The 15,367-nt window shown below is 39.2% G+C and overlaps 1 protein-coding gene across 3 annotated transcripts in view; it reads right to left on the reverse strand.

Moving 5' to 3' along the window:
* Nucleotides 1–364: 364 nt before the first annotated feature.
* ZMYM2 (zinc finger MYM-type containing 2) overlaps nucleotides 365–15,367 on the reverse strand; it is a 79,463-nt gene continuing 64,460 nt past the window's right edge. For all 3 annotated transcript variants that reach the window (XM_044442536.1, XM_044442535.1, XM_044442534.1), the window contains 11 exons: nucleotides 13,970–14,099; nucleotides 13,736–13,851; nucleotides 12,566–12,743; nucleotides 10,569–10,676; nucleotides 8,618–8,712; nucleotides 6,918–7,086; nucleotides 6,363–6,514; nucleotides 4,847–4,961; nucleotides 4,158–4,409; nucleotides 2,496–2,619; nucleotides 365–1,221 (listed from right to left, as the gene is read on the reverse strand). In XM_044442536.1, the coding sequence (XP_044298471.1) occupies nucleotides 1,029–1,221; nucleotides 2,496–2,619; nucleotides 4,158–4,409; nucleotides 4,847–4,961; nucleotides 6,363–6,514; nucleotides 6,918–7,086; nucleotides 8,618–8,712; nucleotides 10,569–10,676; nucleotides 12,566–12,743; nucleotides 13,736–13,851; nucleotides 13,970–14,099 (1,632 nt within the window). In that variant the 3' untranslated portion in view covers nucleotides 365–1,028. The remainder of the gene's footprint in view (nucleotides 1,222–2,495; nucleotides 2,620–4,157; nucleotides 4,410–4,846; nucleotides 4,962–6,362; nucleotides 6,515–6,917; nucleotides 7,087–8,617; nucleotides 8,713–10,568; nucleotides 10,677–12,565; nucleotides 12,744–13,735; nucleotides 13,852–13,969; nucleotides 14,100–15,367) is intronic.

The raw sequence follows: 15,367 nt of genomic DNA on the forward strand, positions 1-15,367 counted from the left end.
GTTGATATTTTGCTATCTTTTCCATGCCAAAGCCTTTTTTAAATTTTTCCCAGGATTCTAATTATTAAAAGTGTTTAATTAGTATTGCTAGCAGTCCCCTATATGCTATTTTATATTGTTACTCTTCTGTTGCATTTGTTTCATTCTTGTGTAAGCTGCCTTAGAATGTTTACACTGAAGGATAACAGAAATAAAATAATACAGCAGGGTCAGACAAAAACAAAAATGGCAGTTGACATTGTACAAACTTTCAAATGCAATGAATGTCTGAATGGCCTTTTATGTTTTCACCTTGTGCTCCTAATCCAATGTACACTCCATTTGTAAGGGCAGATTCAGAAAGTCACAAATAAGAAAAGGATACTAAGGTTTTTTTTTTTTAATAAGGGCAACAAAAGAAAAGTCATTTTCACCAGTATAGATTCACATTACAGTACATCAATATTAACAGCATTCTCTTTCATCTATTTTTGGTACATAAGATGGAACCTTTCTACATAACCTTCGTAAGGCTTCAGTAACTAAGAGTAAAAAACCTATTAGTTTACAATTTCTTTAAAAAATTCTGAAAGACACAGCAAGTTCTAAACTTTAGTAGTGCTACCCATACACAACTACCTGGTTTCAGAACCCAGCAAAAGCTCCAAATCTCTTTCAAGGAAGCTCTGCAACACTGAAGTTGTGCAATATGGATGTCGCTTACTAAGACGCCCACCCCCCAAAAAAAATTACACATGGCACATTCTCAATCAAATTTTGCAATGTAAAAAGTTACAAACATATCTAACCAAATAAATAATAATTAAAAAAGAATGTGTTTGTTAAGTTTTCTAAAACCACTATGTAGAATAATGGCCACTTTCTCTCACAGATTATTTACATGGTAATACCCAGCTAAGGGCACACTGCTACAAAACGTGTTAAACAAAGAGTAAACTTGAAATGTTTTTATTTTCATAATAAAAATCTAGCAGCTTGACTAGCTAATGCTGTTGTGTGTGTTTTTCCATGGAGAGTTTGGGAACTGTTTAATCTATGTCTTCATCCAGTTCACAATTGTCTTTATCATAAATATCTTTTACTAAAAGAACCCGTACAAGCATATTTTCCAAAGTATTGCGATCCACTGATGTGGAGGTATACCAGACTGGGCTGTCAGAGGAAGCCGGGCAGACTGGCTGCAAATAGAACACATCCATTCTCTGACTGAGATTTGGTGGGCTGAAAGGGAAATGAAACCATTAGGAAAATATACCTCTATATACTTCACATATATCTATGTAAACATCACTGCACAACTGCAGTTTTAAACATTCTGGATTACAGCCAATGATGGCTTTCCTTCAACAGAAAGTGCTTCTGCTTATGCAATATCAGGACACTTGATTTGTACCTGACTTTTGGGAAAGCTGGAAGACTTAAATGGGTAGAGGACAACTGCCAAAAAAAAAAGGTGCCCTAACTTGCACTAACAGAAGCACAATTAAGGCAAAGTTATAATTACATGGAACCTTCTGAATTAGAAATATGTCAGAACAGAACAGCAAGTACCTACTTAACTATTTAAAATTTACTCAGACACCCAATGGCTTGAGAGGGATCACCAGATGTTTCGCAAACTCACACGTTTTTTTATTCTTTGTTATAGTCTTTTTTCATTATCTGTTATGTTTTACACTTTTAAATATTTTTTTCTGATTTTCTGATATTTTTATCATCTGTTTTTATGAACTGTGTAAACTGCCCAGAGCGCTTCAGCTGTGGGGTGGCTTGCAAACACACAAATGCAAGACTTGATACTTAAAACATAATCCACACTGTATTCAAGAGATGTGCTTCATAAAATCGGCATCTCTAAAAGGATAGCGCCTCACAATATATTGTTCTCCTTCCTTACAGGGAAGAGAGATCTTAATTGGTGACATGCCGAAACCATCTGGAAGCACAGAGAAGCAACTGACATCACCAGGCTTAAATGTAGCCTACTGCAGTCTGAATTTCTTGTAATGATCCAAATCTTACTGTGCACTTTCCAAAGCATGTCTAGTGCTCCCTCTAATGGTCTTTCGGCTGAAGCAAGGGGGATGTGGCTAGAAATAAAATTCTTTTTGGGTAGCTCACCAGCTAAGAGTTAGCAAGAGTCAGAGATTTGGATTTACTTAAAAATAAAGGCTGGCATGAGAAGAGCCAAAGGGTAACAAGCTCCTTCAGATGGAGATGCATGATGGCTCATTTGGTCCACACCTGCGGCACTGTACAGACGGGCTGAGGGGGCTGATGCTTGGAAACAGGGCTGCTTAGGTATAGGCATAGGGTGTTATCCAGTGTGGTTGACAGCAGCAGTACTGACACTACATTTTATTTCTATTGGAATTATTGTCTCATGAGATAAGCAACACTTTCTGCTAGAAGACCCAACAATTTCTGATAATATACAATGGAAACAGTCAAGAGTCTAATGTACAAGACATACCACCATTACTGTTTTTAAATACCTCTTAGATAAGTAGCATTCAAACATTTTTACAGGACATCTAGAGGGATCTTCCGTGTTTTCAATTTGTTCAAATACTGGCTCATCATCTTCATGCTTCCTCTTTCCAGTAGTATTTTTTTCTTCTAAAGCAAGGGGAAATTTGGAAGAAAATTGAACACACTGGAATAAATGGAGTGCAAGCTTAAAGGCTACAGTGCTGTAAAACTACCACTCTAAAATGGAGATTTGGAGCTAATGTTTTTTGATACAGTAATTTCAGGGATCTCTACCAATGCCATGTTTGCACAATGAGGCACTTTTACAAAGCAGACTTCACAGGAAAGTTCACGTGATCAAGAAAGCGAAAACACCTGAAAATGTCAGCAGTAATTATCTTCCTTCCCCTTTTATCTTCCCCAGATAAAGGCTTTGACTTTAAAAGCATCTCACCACACACAACAGTCATTAAAAGAACTTTACCAGTAAAAAGAGATAGTGATGCGGATTTGCAAACAGCTGAGATTAAAACCAAAGTGGTTACCAGCTCTTATGTTTTCTCAAAAATAAACAGCATCATCCAGCTCAGAAATTCTTGGCTTATTTATTTTATTTATTTTTCAATTTATATCCTGCCTTTTTCCTACAAAGGGCTCAAGGCAGCTTACATCATTCTCCTCCTCCATCTTATCCCCACAACAACAACCCTGTGAGGTAGTTTGGGCTGAGAGTCTGTGACTGCCCTAAAGTCACCCAGTTGGCTCCATGGCCGAGTGGGGACTCGAATCCTGATCACCTGAGTTCCAGTCCCATGCTCTTAACCACTACACACACTGGCTTATATTTACTGAAGGGATACCATTCTGACAGCTGACTAGAAGGGGTACTGGAGCAGACCTCCTTTACTCCCTTTGGTTAGGTCAACTTTGCTGGTACTAAGGGCTTCCATGTTCCCTTTGTGTTTTTGTCCTTAGCTGGAACCGTCAGGAAAGCTAGTCACTAGCTTCTTAGCTTCCTTGATTCATAGAAACATAGAAACAAAGAGATTCAAAAGGAGCCTCCTGGGCCATCTAGTCTGACCACCGGCTCCAGCCAGCTCAGCTAACAATTCGATATGAAGAAATATTTCATGCTTCACATGAAGAAGGTCTTTGTTCAATTTCAGCATTTCTAGACAGGCCCCGTTAAGAACTGCCAGAAACACCAGAAAAGTGCTGCCAGCAGTCAGCCAGTACTGAGGAAGTAAGACAAGCTCAGTGGCACAGTATGTACATTACATGCAAAAGGTCCCAGGATCAACCCCTGGCATCTCCAAGTAAGGCTAGAAAAACTCATCCCTGAACACCTGCAGACCTGCTGCCAGTCAGTGTTGACAATACTGTCTGAATGGACTAGTGGTCTGACTCAGAAGAAGCAGCTTCTTATGTTCCTAAGGCAATTCTTCGCCTTCTTTCCAGAGACAGACCTGGAAGTTTAAAAGGACAGAACTTTCCTTTGGTCTACCGGCCAGTATTTACTGGGGAAACTTTGCCTCGAGCCCCAGTGTGACAGCACTACCTTTCTACAGCTGGAGATCAGAACTCTCCAGGCACATTAGCTCCATCAGTGTTGGCAGCTGCGTCAAACAAGTGCCCCCAGTGGGCTTTCAACTAGGCGGAAGATTCACCTTGAAATGTTGTATTACCTTCATTATCTGTTCCACATAGGGAGGAAACCTGATATCTAAGACAAGCTTTGCTTTCCATTGTTAGAGGATTTTTCTTCCAATGTCTATAAACAGTACCAAAGGAAAGTCTTAAGTGCTGTTCCACTGTTTTCAGGCCAAAATACTTAGTGTTAAAGTAGAACAGTGTATTTAGAAGAGCAACGGGGGAGTGAGATCCTAGTTGTTTTATCCTCCAGAGATAGTCCTCTTGAACCCGAGAAAATATTGAACCTGGCAGGAGAAAGTAAAGAGAATACAGAAAGAATAATTGAAGCTGACAGGTCTCTATCTGTTTCAAAATGAAACAAATTCTTAAAAGAAAACATTAAAATGTTTAGTATAAAACAAAAATGTTTAATCCCAGCTCTTTAGCCTAAAAAACTGAAGGTTACTAACATTCATAATTGTGATAAGCTTTACATAACTTAAATATTTAGGGCATAATGCTGCTGTCTTTGAGTTCTTTTGAGTTACTGAAATGGATTGCTAACATGAACACAAGCAGTTCCTAAAATAACCATGGAAATGCACAGCAATACTCATTTCTGGAATGGATGCTGTTCTCAGACTCTCCATATACTAAACAAGGGAATAACTTTAATTGCACTGGAAATAATTGCTTAAGGAAAATAAAAGATGACCAAAATGACCAAGACAAGGGCAGTTACCATCTGGAAGTACGTTTGGTTGCCAACTTCTTAGTATTTTATTTAATTCTTCATCAAATGTATGGTAATCAGGATCCAAAAAGATATTATCTTTTCTATTGCTTCCTTTAAGATACTGTAGAAAAAGAAAGGCATAAAATTTAGACTATTCAAACCAAAACTAGTAGAATTATTCTAGGAATATCTATTTCTTTTTTGCATACATTTGACTTATTTGCTTAAAGTATTTCATTGCAGGGTGATTTGAATGCAAGACATCCTGCATATGATAGCACCACAGTGGCAAGTTAATAAATGTATCTCAGTTCAGCAACTAACAGGCTTGTAAAGGTAAATATATTTGGCTTGATGTAAAGGCACCCGTCCATTCCCAGAAACAGGACGGCTCGAGTTAGTCTGCTTTGGAAGTGACCTTTAGGTGAGTACCTGAAAACAAGCTACACAGGGTTGTTTATGAAATGATCCACAGCAAGTCTGACAAAGGGCCAGGCTCACTGGGTTGTCCTTTCCATTCCTTTCTCCTCAGTCCTCTCACAAGGTTCCTAGGGACCTGCATGACAGAAGACATCTTATCTCCTCACCCTGCTCCTTGTAATCACAGCAGGTATTTTTTCTTTTCAGAAATTGCTTTCCACAATCTCTGAAGTGGCAGCACGTAGGCTTGGGGCACACTAGAAAAGCCGGATGACTCTGAGAGCTGTTGAGCCCAAACTTAAACCAAGAAGATCTTTGCTGCAAAGTGATGACTTCTACCAAACAAATCTTCACATTTCAAGCAGTTGGAGTGGCAAACCTTGAAATGCCAAATTGCTGTCCGTTCACACCAAAAATGTCAGAGCATATTTGTGTATATTTCTAGCAACAATAAAGAAAGAAATATGGCTGCTTTAATGTGCCATTTTAGAACTTTGGAGGGGTTGTCACCTCAGAGATGATGAAACTCTCTCTCTGAAAAGAAAGGTAAAGTAGCCACAGTGACTGGAAAAGGAGGGAATAGAATGAAGCTGAGTGAGGCAGTGATGGTGAACTTGTGCTGAGCAGTTTGTTTGCACGCCTCACAACTGCTGAAGAGGACTGGATGCCTGGATATGGCAGCCCCTCATGCACGCAACCCTAAAACAAGCCTTGATTTGTCAGGGTGGCTTGTTGGAGAAAAACAAGCGAGACTGTCGGAAGCAGTCTGAGTCTGCATGACATGTCTACCTAATGTGGCTAGTGACCCACAATTGGTTACAGAGTCATGCAAACCCAGTCAGTGCATCTTAGGCTGCATATAACAACCAGCAGAGATTCAGAGGGATGTGAAATGTTCTTGAAGTCTTCCTCTTTATCTTAAGAACCTGAGGCTTGTTCGGGCTCATTCTGGCTTATGGCATGTTAGACCATGTTTTAACTTGATGTATTAACAAGGCTATGATTTCAACAGATACTTCCATAGTTTGCCATATCTACCCTTTTATTAAAGCTAATCATAATAACCATCCTATATAGATTACATCTTGTAAACATTTCTCACCTCCTGAATCCCAAGACACAGATAATAAATGCTGTCAGGTGCATAGCTTTCTCCATTTGGTCTTCGAATTTCATTTACAAAATTTGCCAACCCAACATTTAGCTCATTTGGAGTATGTGATACAATATCTTCTTTTAATTTCACTGTCTTTGCTGCAGTGAAAAAGATAAAGAGTAATCCAATGCAATCCCTTTGTAATTAAGTAAAGAACATACGGTAAAGAATATAAAATAAAGATATAACAATGCATTCAAAGAAATTACAAATACTACCATAAAAAGTGATTTCAGGCAGAAAATCTATAGTGAGCTTTTCGCTAAAGCGATCAATTGCTATAGTACTTCTAATGCTTAGCTACTAGGTACTCTTAATAATTATTTGAGATAACTTGCTGCAACCCCATCTAGCTGATCAGGCTCTGAAGCTTACGCCACCCCAGTAAGCCCATGGCAAAGTCAGAAGCTGAACCCAGATCCAAGATCAACACACTTATCTAATGGTGCACACTGGCTGTCTCTTAGGCCTAAGACTTATAGCTAAGTAGGAGATACTTACTTGATTTCAGCTCATCTAATACTGGTAGATCTTCAGCTAGATTCCTAGTTTTTACCCAGTGTTTCCATGCATTTACACCATATGCATACTTGAAGGGAAAACTGCACTCTGAATTCTCAGAGCTATCATCCTGAGAGTGGCATTCTGACACTGCTTTTCTCTTCGCTCCCTGCCATTAAAACAGACCTGTAAATATTACTGCTTATTAACATTCAACTTACAGTCAGTAATTCTACTCTCTACTATGGATAAATGAAATCCAAATAAAGCATAACTATCAGCTGCAAAGTGGATTTTTAAAGACCAAGGTAATACTTGTAGCTTCACTGAGTGGCTGTTTAGTTCCTTAAACTATATTCTCTTTCAAGAACTGTTCTGCACTACAGAAAAATGTAGGTTTCATTTTGCAGTAATTAATGATTTATTTCTTTAAATATAGGCTCACTCAATGAGTGCTCAAGGTGCTTTACATAAAATCATAAAAACAATAAAACACAACAGTTCAAAATAAAATTAAAACAAAATGATAACAATGCATACATCACATCAAAGCAAAATACTCTTCCAGAACTGTAGTTTTAACCAGTAAAAGGTCAGTGGAGCAGGACAGTTTTTAACCAGTTACTTAATGTCCTGTGGCAGGACAGCCAACCCTGGGAATGAGGATTCATAACCTGGGGACTTTTACCAGGGTGCCCATTTTAGGGCCCCACCAGCTTCACCCCTCTAGGAAGCTAAAGCTGTAACAGTGATGTAGATGATGGACATTGGGCACGTACATAGTAGGGGGAGGCACTTTCTCAAATACCCGAGCTGGTTTAGTGGTTTATAGGTAAGAAACACCACCTCGGACTGAGCTGAGAAACAAACTCGGAGCTATGAAGCTGCTTCAAGCCCGGATTTAAATGAAGTGTAAAATGTACTTCAAAGAAAAGTAAAGTGGTTGCCGTTTTTCGTGTTAGCTGTCAGTCCTGGATACTTTGAGGCAGACCCATGTATAGCATGTTACAATAATCTAAATACAAGATGATAGAGCCCCACATGGCTATATAATAAAAGCCTGGATGTGTGATGTACAGAAACCATTCAGGAGAACTTGTATTAATGCCAGCAGTGCAATGGCACTCTGCAAAACCTTTTTCAGTAACAAAATCCCAGGGAAATTTAAACTAAATGTTCAAGTTTGAAAGAGTTTTATTTATGCAAAACTTCTCATCTCTTTTACATCTTAAGATATGAAATCTAAAACAGGGGTGTTATAAGTTCTTTAAAAAGGCAAATCAGATATACAGATGAAACTGAGACTTTTATTATTTTGAAAACTACTCTCATCAGGGGTGACCTGAAGGATTTTCGGAAGATGGAAATCTCTCATAACTTAATGTGAGGCATAATCCACTGAGAAATTCTCCTGAGGAAGTTACAGTGAAATTAAAGGGAGCTACATGAGAACAATTTGATGCTACTGCTCAGTTCCCTTTCATTTCAGTGAGGCTTGTGCAGGAGACCATCTTAATGAATTTCATCTTGCAGGTTACACTGCCTGTCTCTCTATTTGTCGTGCCCAAAATTCACCTACTGAGGCAGCTACCTCATCTTCATGGTAGAACCACTTCAGGCTCCCATTATATGGATCATAACTAAATAATATACCCTATTTGTCATGCAATACTCATTGGAACATGCTTCAGTTACATTACCTTCTTTTTAGTTCGAGGTCTTGGCTGTTCCTCGTATTCTTCTCCAAAGACAGGTGGCAACAAAAATTCATTTTCCATGTCAGGTTCTTCTGTGGCTGTACATATATTAGAAGTACATTCCCATGAGAAATATTTAAGCAGCAGCCTAATGATTATTGCATCAGATGTAGAGGCATTGTTTATGGGGCAATGCATATCGTACATAGTATTAATCAATACTGATAACTATTCTACAAGACTGCATCATGTGAATATTCTAAGAATGTGTATGACTTTTTATAAAAGTCAACTTGCTGGTTCTTTCAATAGTATTTGGCCTACTACAAAATAGCTGTAAGTGATTCATATGCACCCACTGCACTATGAGGGAATGAACAAACTCCTCAGCCCATTTTGGTTTCTTCAGTATATACATTTATTGGGGTTAGAATTAAACCATTTAATAGTTATAATCCACAGCAAATGCAACCCTAAATTATATTATTAACATTTTAAAGACCCACAAGATTGATATCTCCAGTCTCTTGACAGAAAAGAGGCATTATCTGTCCAGTCTGTACTCCTACTCACACATTACTCTGTGTTAGTTCCCTGCTGGCCAGTAAACATTGCCTAATGGATCTAGGATCCAGATTTAGGCAAGTGCTAAAGGCTGGTGAACGTAGACTTCTCACCACCACCACCATCACCATCAACCTCACAAGCCCCCGTATGCCTCCGAGAAGGTCAGAAGACATTACTAAATGGGAAAGGCAGTTGTACGGGGGTTTGAGGGTGGGGGTCAGAGGATACAGGTAGAGGCTAGGCAAAAATACCCACTGTGAGCAACCTCTGCTTGTGGAAGATACTTTTACCTGCTTTTAGGGGGATCTCCAGTATATACTTCATATCTCCACCCCACAGTCTACCTAACTCAGCAGGGGCCCCAACCTTTTGTAGAGTATGGCTGGAAGGGGCATCCACTTCCTTGAGTCCCTGTGCACATGCCCTCAGGGTCAGTTTCAGAAGGAAAACTGGATAGAAGTAGGTCACACCTTTTGTTTTTTGGCATAAGGAAGAAAAAAGTTGGGGTTCAATGGGGCAATAAGGATTAAGTATGGATTGTTAGTGCGATGAGATATTGCAAACAGAAGGTGAGAATATCAAGAGTGAAATTAGACATGATAAAACAAGACGTATCAAGAACTGAGGGAATGAAATGAAACATCCATTTCCAGATACCAGATGTTAAGAGTCAAAAAAAACAAATGCACCTATCACCATAACAGATGGAGCGTAAGCTTCCAAAGGAGAAAAGTTGGCCAGCTGTTGGTGAATGTTGATCCAGATGTACCTCTGGTTTAGTGCAGTGAGGCATTCCTACTCTCTCATCCTAGACACATGTTTGTAGAATTGCTCTATTCCATCCTTCCCAATTGTGCTTTCCAGATGGCTAAAACTTCAGCACTGCCCATGTTGGGTAAGCATCGTGCAAGTTGTAGTTCAATACGCACAGAGAGGGAGGAAGCTTCAGGAAGGCTTAAAGAAAAGACTCCAGTGTGGATTTTTTGGGGGGCTATGAGATCAGGAATTTAAAACAAGTCTGCCTCCAAAATACCTTCAAGAGTGCCTTTCCCATGCATTCCACTTGCCCACTAAGGTCCTCTGGGGATAATCTTCTGAGTTTTACTTCTGCAAGATTAATGTCAGCTACCCAGAGGACTTTCTTAGTGGTTGCCCTTAAACTATGGAAGAGCCTGCTGGGAGATATCTCAGATTGCTAATTTCAAAAGGACATGAAAGATATATCTCTTCCAAGAGGCCTTCCCACAATAGTTTTATGCTCAATTTTTAAAAATTAGTGCTGGCTTTAATCACTTGTGAACTGCCCAGAGCCTTTGGGAATGGGGTGGAAACAAATACATGTTGGCATAAATTCAGGCTATTTATCAAAAGAAGTTGGTATACAAACCTCTAGGAAAATCAAGCTCAATATCAAGGTCTGGCTGATAGGGAATATCAGGCAAACTTGTGTATGTTTCAGTTTCAGAGTTAGGCAATTTTGTCCCAGTTATTACACCTGTAAAAGAGAGCCTAGTTATACCTTTGTTTCCCTTTACAATATTTTATAGTCCTAAGTGAATCTAGTAGTTTGAAGTGAGAGTGGGGCAGAAGGTGGACAAACTTACCTGAACATATCAAAAAGGTCTAATCAGATACAGTATTGTCCTATCTTACTATCTAGGACTAGAAACATAGTTGCAAAGCATAAGATTCCAGAGGAGAAAAAGGCCTAATGCCCAACAATTTCAAAAAATGAGCTAGCAACGGCTACAATCACTCTTTACAGTCCTCTGGGGAAAGAGAGATGTTAATCAGCTCAAGAAAGATGTTTATAATTTAAGACTGTAAAAAGCATCATGGCTCATGCAAGCTAGAATGGCATAATAACTCAAAACACTGCATATATTCACTCTCCTTTAATGCAGTGTCTCCTCCCTCTCCAGAAGGACACATACCTCTACTAAAAGAGAGCCAGGCCACCAATGGAGTGAGACAATTCAAGCCCAAACCTTAGCATGGATGAACTAGAAAAGGGATGATTATCCGCCTCCATGGCCCTTATGAAGTATCATGCATCATACTCCCAGGGCTTTCTCTCACTATGTTCACCCATAACTCATATGGTCTGGTGATATCCTGCTACTGGCAAGGATCAGCCATTTCTTCCATAAAACAAAAGGAGGCAGGAACAGAGTTGTCTACACCTACCTAGCTGTTGCTTACTGCTCTGAGTCTGAAGTTGGTTCAACTTCTCATCGCTAAAGCTTGGGTCCAACCTAGGTCTTAGCCCATGATGTCACCCAACCTTAGAGACTATGTTCTTTGTTGTCAGCTTTCAGAGCTGGTGCTGCTGTGATGAGCAAGAGAAGCCACCTGTGCCACACCTGGTCAGACTAGGTGCCTAATGTAGGACGGAATCTTCTTCCAGTTGTTCCCATTTATCATAATCATGGATACACCCATGTCATCTTCGTCGTCATCCTCTTCTTCTTTGCCGTCGTTGTCGTCTTCATCATTGTCCTCTTCTTCTTCACCATCGTTGTCGTCTTCATCGTTGTCCTCTTCTTCTTCACCGTCATCGTCTTCTTCTTCGCCGTCATCATCCTCTTCTTCGCCGTCGTCGTTGTCTTCCTCCTCCTATACCTATACCTATTCGTATTCCTATTTATTTCATTTCTATATCATCCCACAGCCGAAGTTCTCTAGGTGGTTTAAAGTAAACCATAAAATGAGATGATAAAAATACCAGCAAATCAGAAAAAAAGCCCCTAAAATTTAAAGCAGCTCAAAAACAGACGATAAAAACAAACAATAGCAAAATAATGACTTTGCAAAACACCTGCTGATCTGCCTCAAGCGGGTGGCCAAGTAAGCCTTTAAAGGCCACAGAGAAGAGGGTCGCCTTAACCAGGCACCAAAAAGATGGCAGCTCCAGTGCCAGCTGGACCACAGGGAGATGCTCAACAGAAATTAGCAGGATGGTCTATAGGGTGACACACCGAAAAGACAACTTTCTTCTTTTTTGCACACGTGCACACACACAGAATATGGTTCCTCTACTAGTAGCCATTTTGTGTGTGGGCACAGGGGAGAGAATCCTATCATTCAGAATTTAAAATGCAGAGGCCTCAAGAAAGTTTGAAATTTTTTCACCAAATCCCAATTCAGACACTGATGAAGATTATCTGGGCTCATTAAAATCATTTTGGGATTGGCCATGGCTGTCACTGCAAACACAAGTATGTTACATACTATACATACAAACTGTACATGTTTGCCCCAGGCAATTACATTTCTCCATGTAAGTGGGAAGGATCAGGATCGCTCACATGATAAGAAAAGCATGAACTGAACGACCAATATTAGCAAAGTTTGCAGAATCAAAAACTTGCTGTTAATACATACTTTTGAGCTCTGCAGGTTGTACTTTCCCATCTTTTTCAGGCACCCCCTCCTCTGCTACAGCCAGTGAATCCCCTCCTTCTTCAGGATTGGAAGGGGTTTTATTCTTTAGCTTTTCTATTGCTTCAAGTATCTTCTCACTGCTATCTAGTGTGGTGGGCAGAAAAACTGGAACTGGTACCTAGTATAGGAATGATTAAATCATTAAGTACTAACACCACCAAACAAGGTAAAAAGCAGAAATGGAGTAAGCCCTTGTACCTTTTCAAAGAAGAAAGAAGGCCTAGAAATGTAGCATTCAACAAGGCCTAACTGAATACTGGTGACAAGCACGTATTACTAAAAATCTTGGTTTGAGTTGGTGGGCTACTGAAAAAAAGATGAAAAGAGCCAGTATAATTTACCTATGGAACACTGCATTTTTAAAGTACCAAGGTTTAATTTTATATTTTACTTCAGCTCACTGTGTTAGCTAGAACCTCAGTTTGCTCTATAAAAATGATTATTTCTGGTTTCTGCATTTACAGGGGCACCACAAAAATACGAATTTGCAAATGAGGTAGGGTTGGGGAATAGGAGGAAGAGGTGAAAAAGCTCTGCATTAATGTGCCAAATTTTCAAGTAAAAGATTCCTATTACCTTCCCACTCTATTACATCACCATCATATCACAATATATAAAGTCCTTATTCCTCAATAATATGATTTATTTTTTGTACTCTTTCTATACTGCTAACACATTTAAAATAGGCAAGTTATTTCCACATAAATATTAAAATCATAAGTCTATTCAAAACTAAAATACTGAAAAGTACAAGAACAGCAACAATACAAGAGCAGTAAAATGGAACAGCATGGTTCATTTAATTATGAGGCAGAAAAAGCCTGTATGAACTGGTGTATTTACATTTGGCTTTTGAAAGATGCAAATGTATGCCTCCTGGACTATTTGAGGAAGTTTTGGCCACTGCTCCCAAGCAGGCCTGCCACAGAGTTACTACAGGTACCTGGTAATCTGGAATGACTCCACAGTAACTTGGATCACTATGAGTAAGAGAATCTTAGTTCAGCTTCAAGCAGGATAGCCTTTTATGACAACATACGGAACTGAAAAAGTATTCTTTTTAAAGCAGATAAAACTTGAGAAATTCAAAGGAAAGTTTGGCTGACTTACTGGAACAGGAACCGTTGTAGCAACTGGAATATTTTGACTATACATCTGCATAGGAACAGGTACATATACAGGTACTGGAACAGGTACAGGGACATATTCTTTTTCCCAGCGATCATCTAAAATAAAAGACAATATAGTTAACAGCACTAGCAGCATGCCTTAAAATGATCAAAATACAATTCTAATCCTCATAAATGGCTCCATGAGAGCTTATTGATTCTGTTTAACAATTACCTGTTTGACATGATTTTGTTTGCATGTGTGGTTTACAGTATGTAGCTTTTGTCATTGTCAGAGGTTTGCAAAGAACCGCTTTGTTCTTCATTTCTTTATTTGGTGTTGGGGAAGGAGCTGGTGCTGAACCCTGAAAATATATAGGGACACCACCCCATATTAGCACATACTCCAAACAATATTAGCTAAAATATGACTCACATTTAAGTTTCTGTAATGAAGGATATGGGTATCAATGGCTACTAGTCATGATGGCTATATGCCACCTCCATCTTCAGAGGCAGCATGACACTGAATACCTTTGCTGGGTGAAAAGAGCAGGAGTGGCCTATTATCTTCATATCCTGTGTGAGCACTTTCTAGAGGTGTCTGGTTGGCAACTGTGAGAAACAAGATGCTGGATCCTATTAGGTATTCCATTTGATCCAGCAAATTTCTTACATTGATCTGGTCTGCACAATATAGCAAGCAAATTATGGGTTAATTAATCCACAATTTGTGGATTCACACAGACCATGGCAGAAGTTTCTGGTATCAATAAACTACCACCAACTTGTCAGTATGATGTCCAAGCCCAGATGCTGAAACCTAATAACTAATCATAGACTAACCCTGGGTTGTTTACATGGGTTTGGATGTCACACCATCTATGAACAGGATATTTGTAAGTTATGTACAGAAATTGGAAATAGCTTGCATACTCTGCACATCTCCACAAATCATGATGTAATCCACCAACAATTTAAGAACTGAACAGGCTCACTGTAAGATGACAGCTGCTTTGGAGAAGGAAAACAATGTTTTTTTCTGCCTCTGAAGACAGCTCACTTCATATGAATGCCAGCATGGCATAGTGGTTAAAATATTGGGCTGGAACTCAGGAGATGCAGGTTTGAGTCCCCATCTTGCCATGAACCTTGCTGGGTGACTTTGGGCCAGTAACTGACTCTTGACTTGACCTGACCTATCATCCAGGGTTGTTGTGAAGTTAATTGGAGAGGAGGAGAAAGACTATGCCTAGGGTTCCTTGCAGGAAAAAGGTGGGTTGTAAATATAATAAATACATAAATGTAAGGAAATAGTTTTAATGAAGACAAGCTAACCTGTCTTGAGCTAAGCCTTTACAAAATTTAAATATATCTTTATCACAGAAGATATATAGTATTCACTTTTAGGTTGTAAGAAAATTCTTTATTGTATTTATACATTTACATGTTACCCCCGTGCTTACATATGCTTATAACACATAGCAACTGAATGCATGTAATTTCAGGACATCCATGTATGCACTACTGAATATGTTTGTCTTTGAGCGCTAAAAATTAATTTTGTACACCAGTCAGCTAATACACACCTTCTTATTTGTTTACTGAGTAAATTGGCATTAGAAATTAGGTA

The sequence above is a fragment of the Varanus komodoensis genome, unplaced genomic scaffold (genome assembly GCF_004798865.1).
Source record: "Varanus komodoensis strain SLA01 unplaced genomic scaffold, ASM479886v1 scaffold4, whole genome shotgun sequence".
NCBI classification, from domain to species: domain Eukaryota; kingdom Metazoa; phylum Chordata; class Lepidosauria; order Squamata; family Varanidae; genus Varanus; species Varanus komodoensis.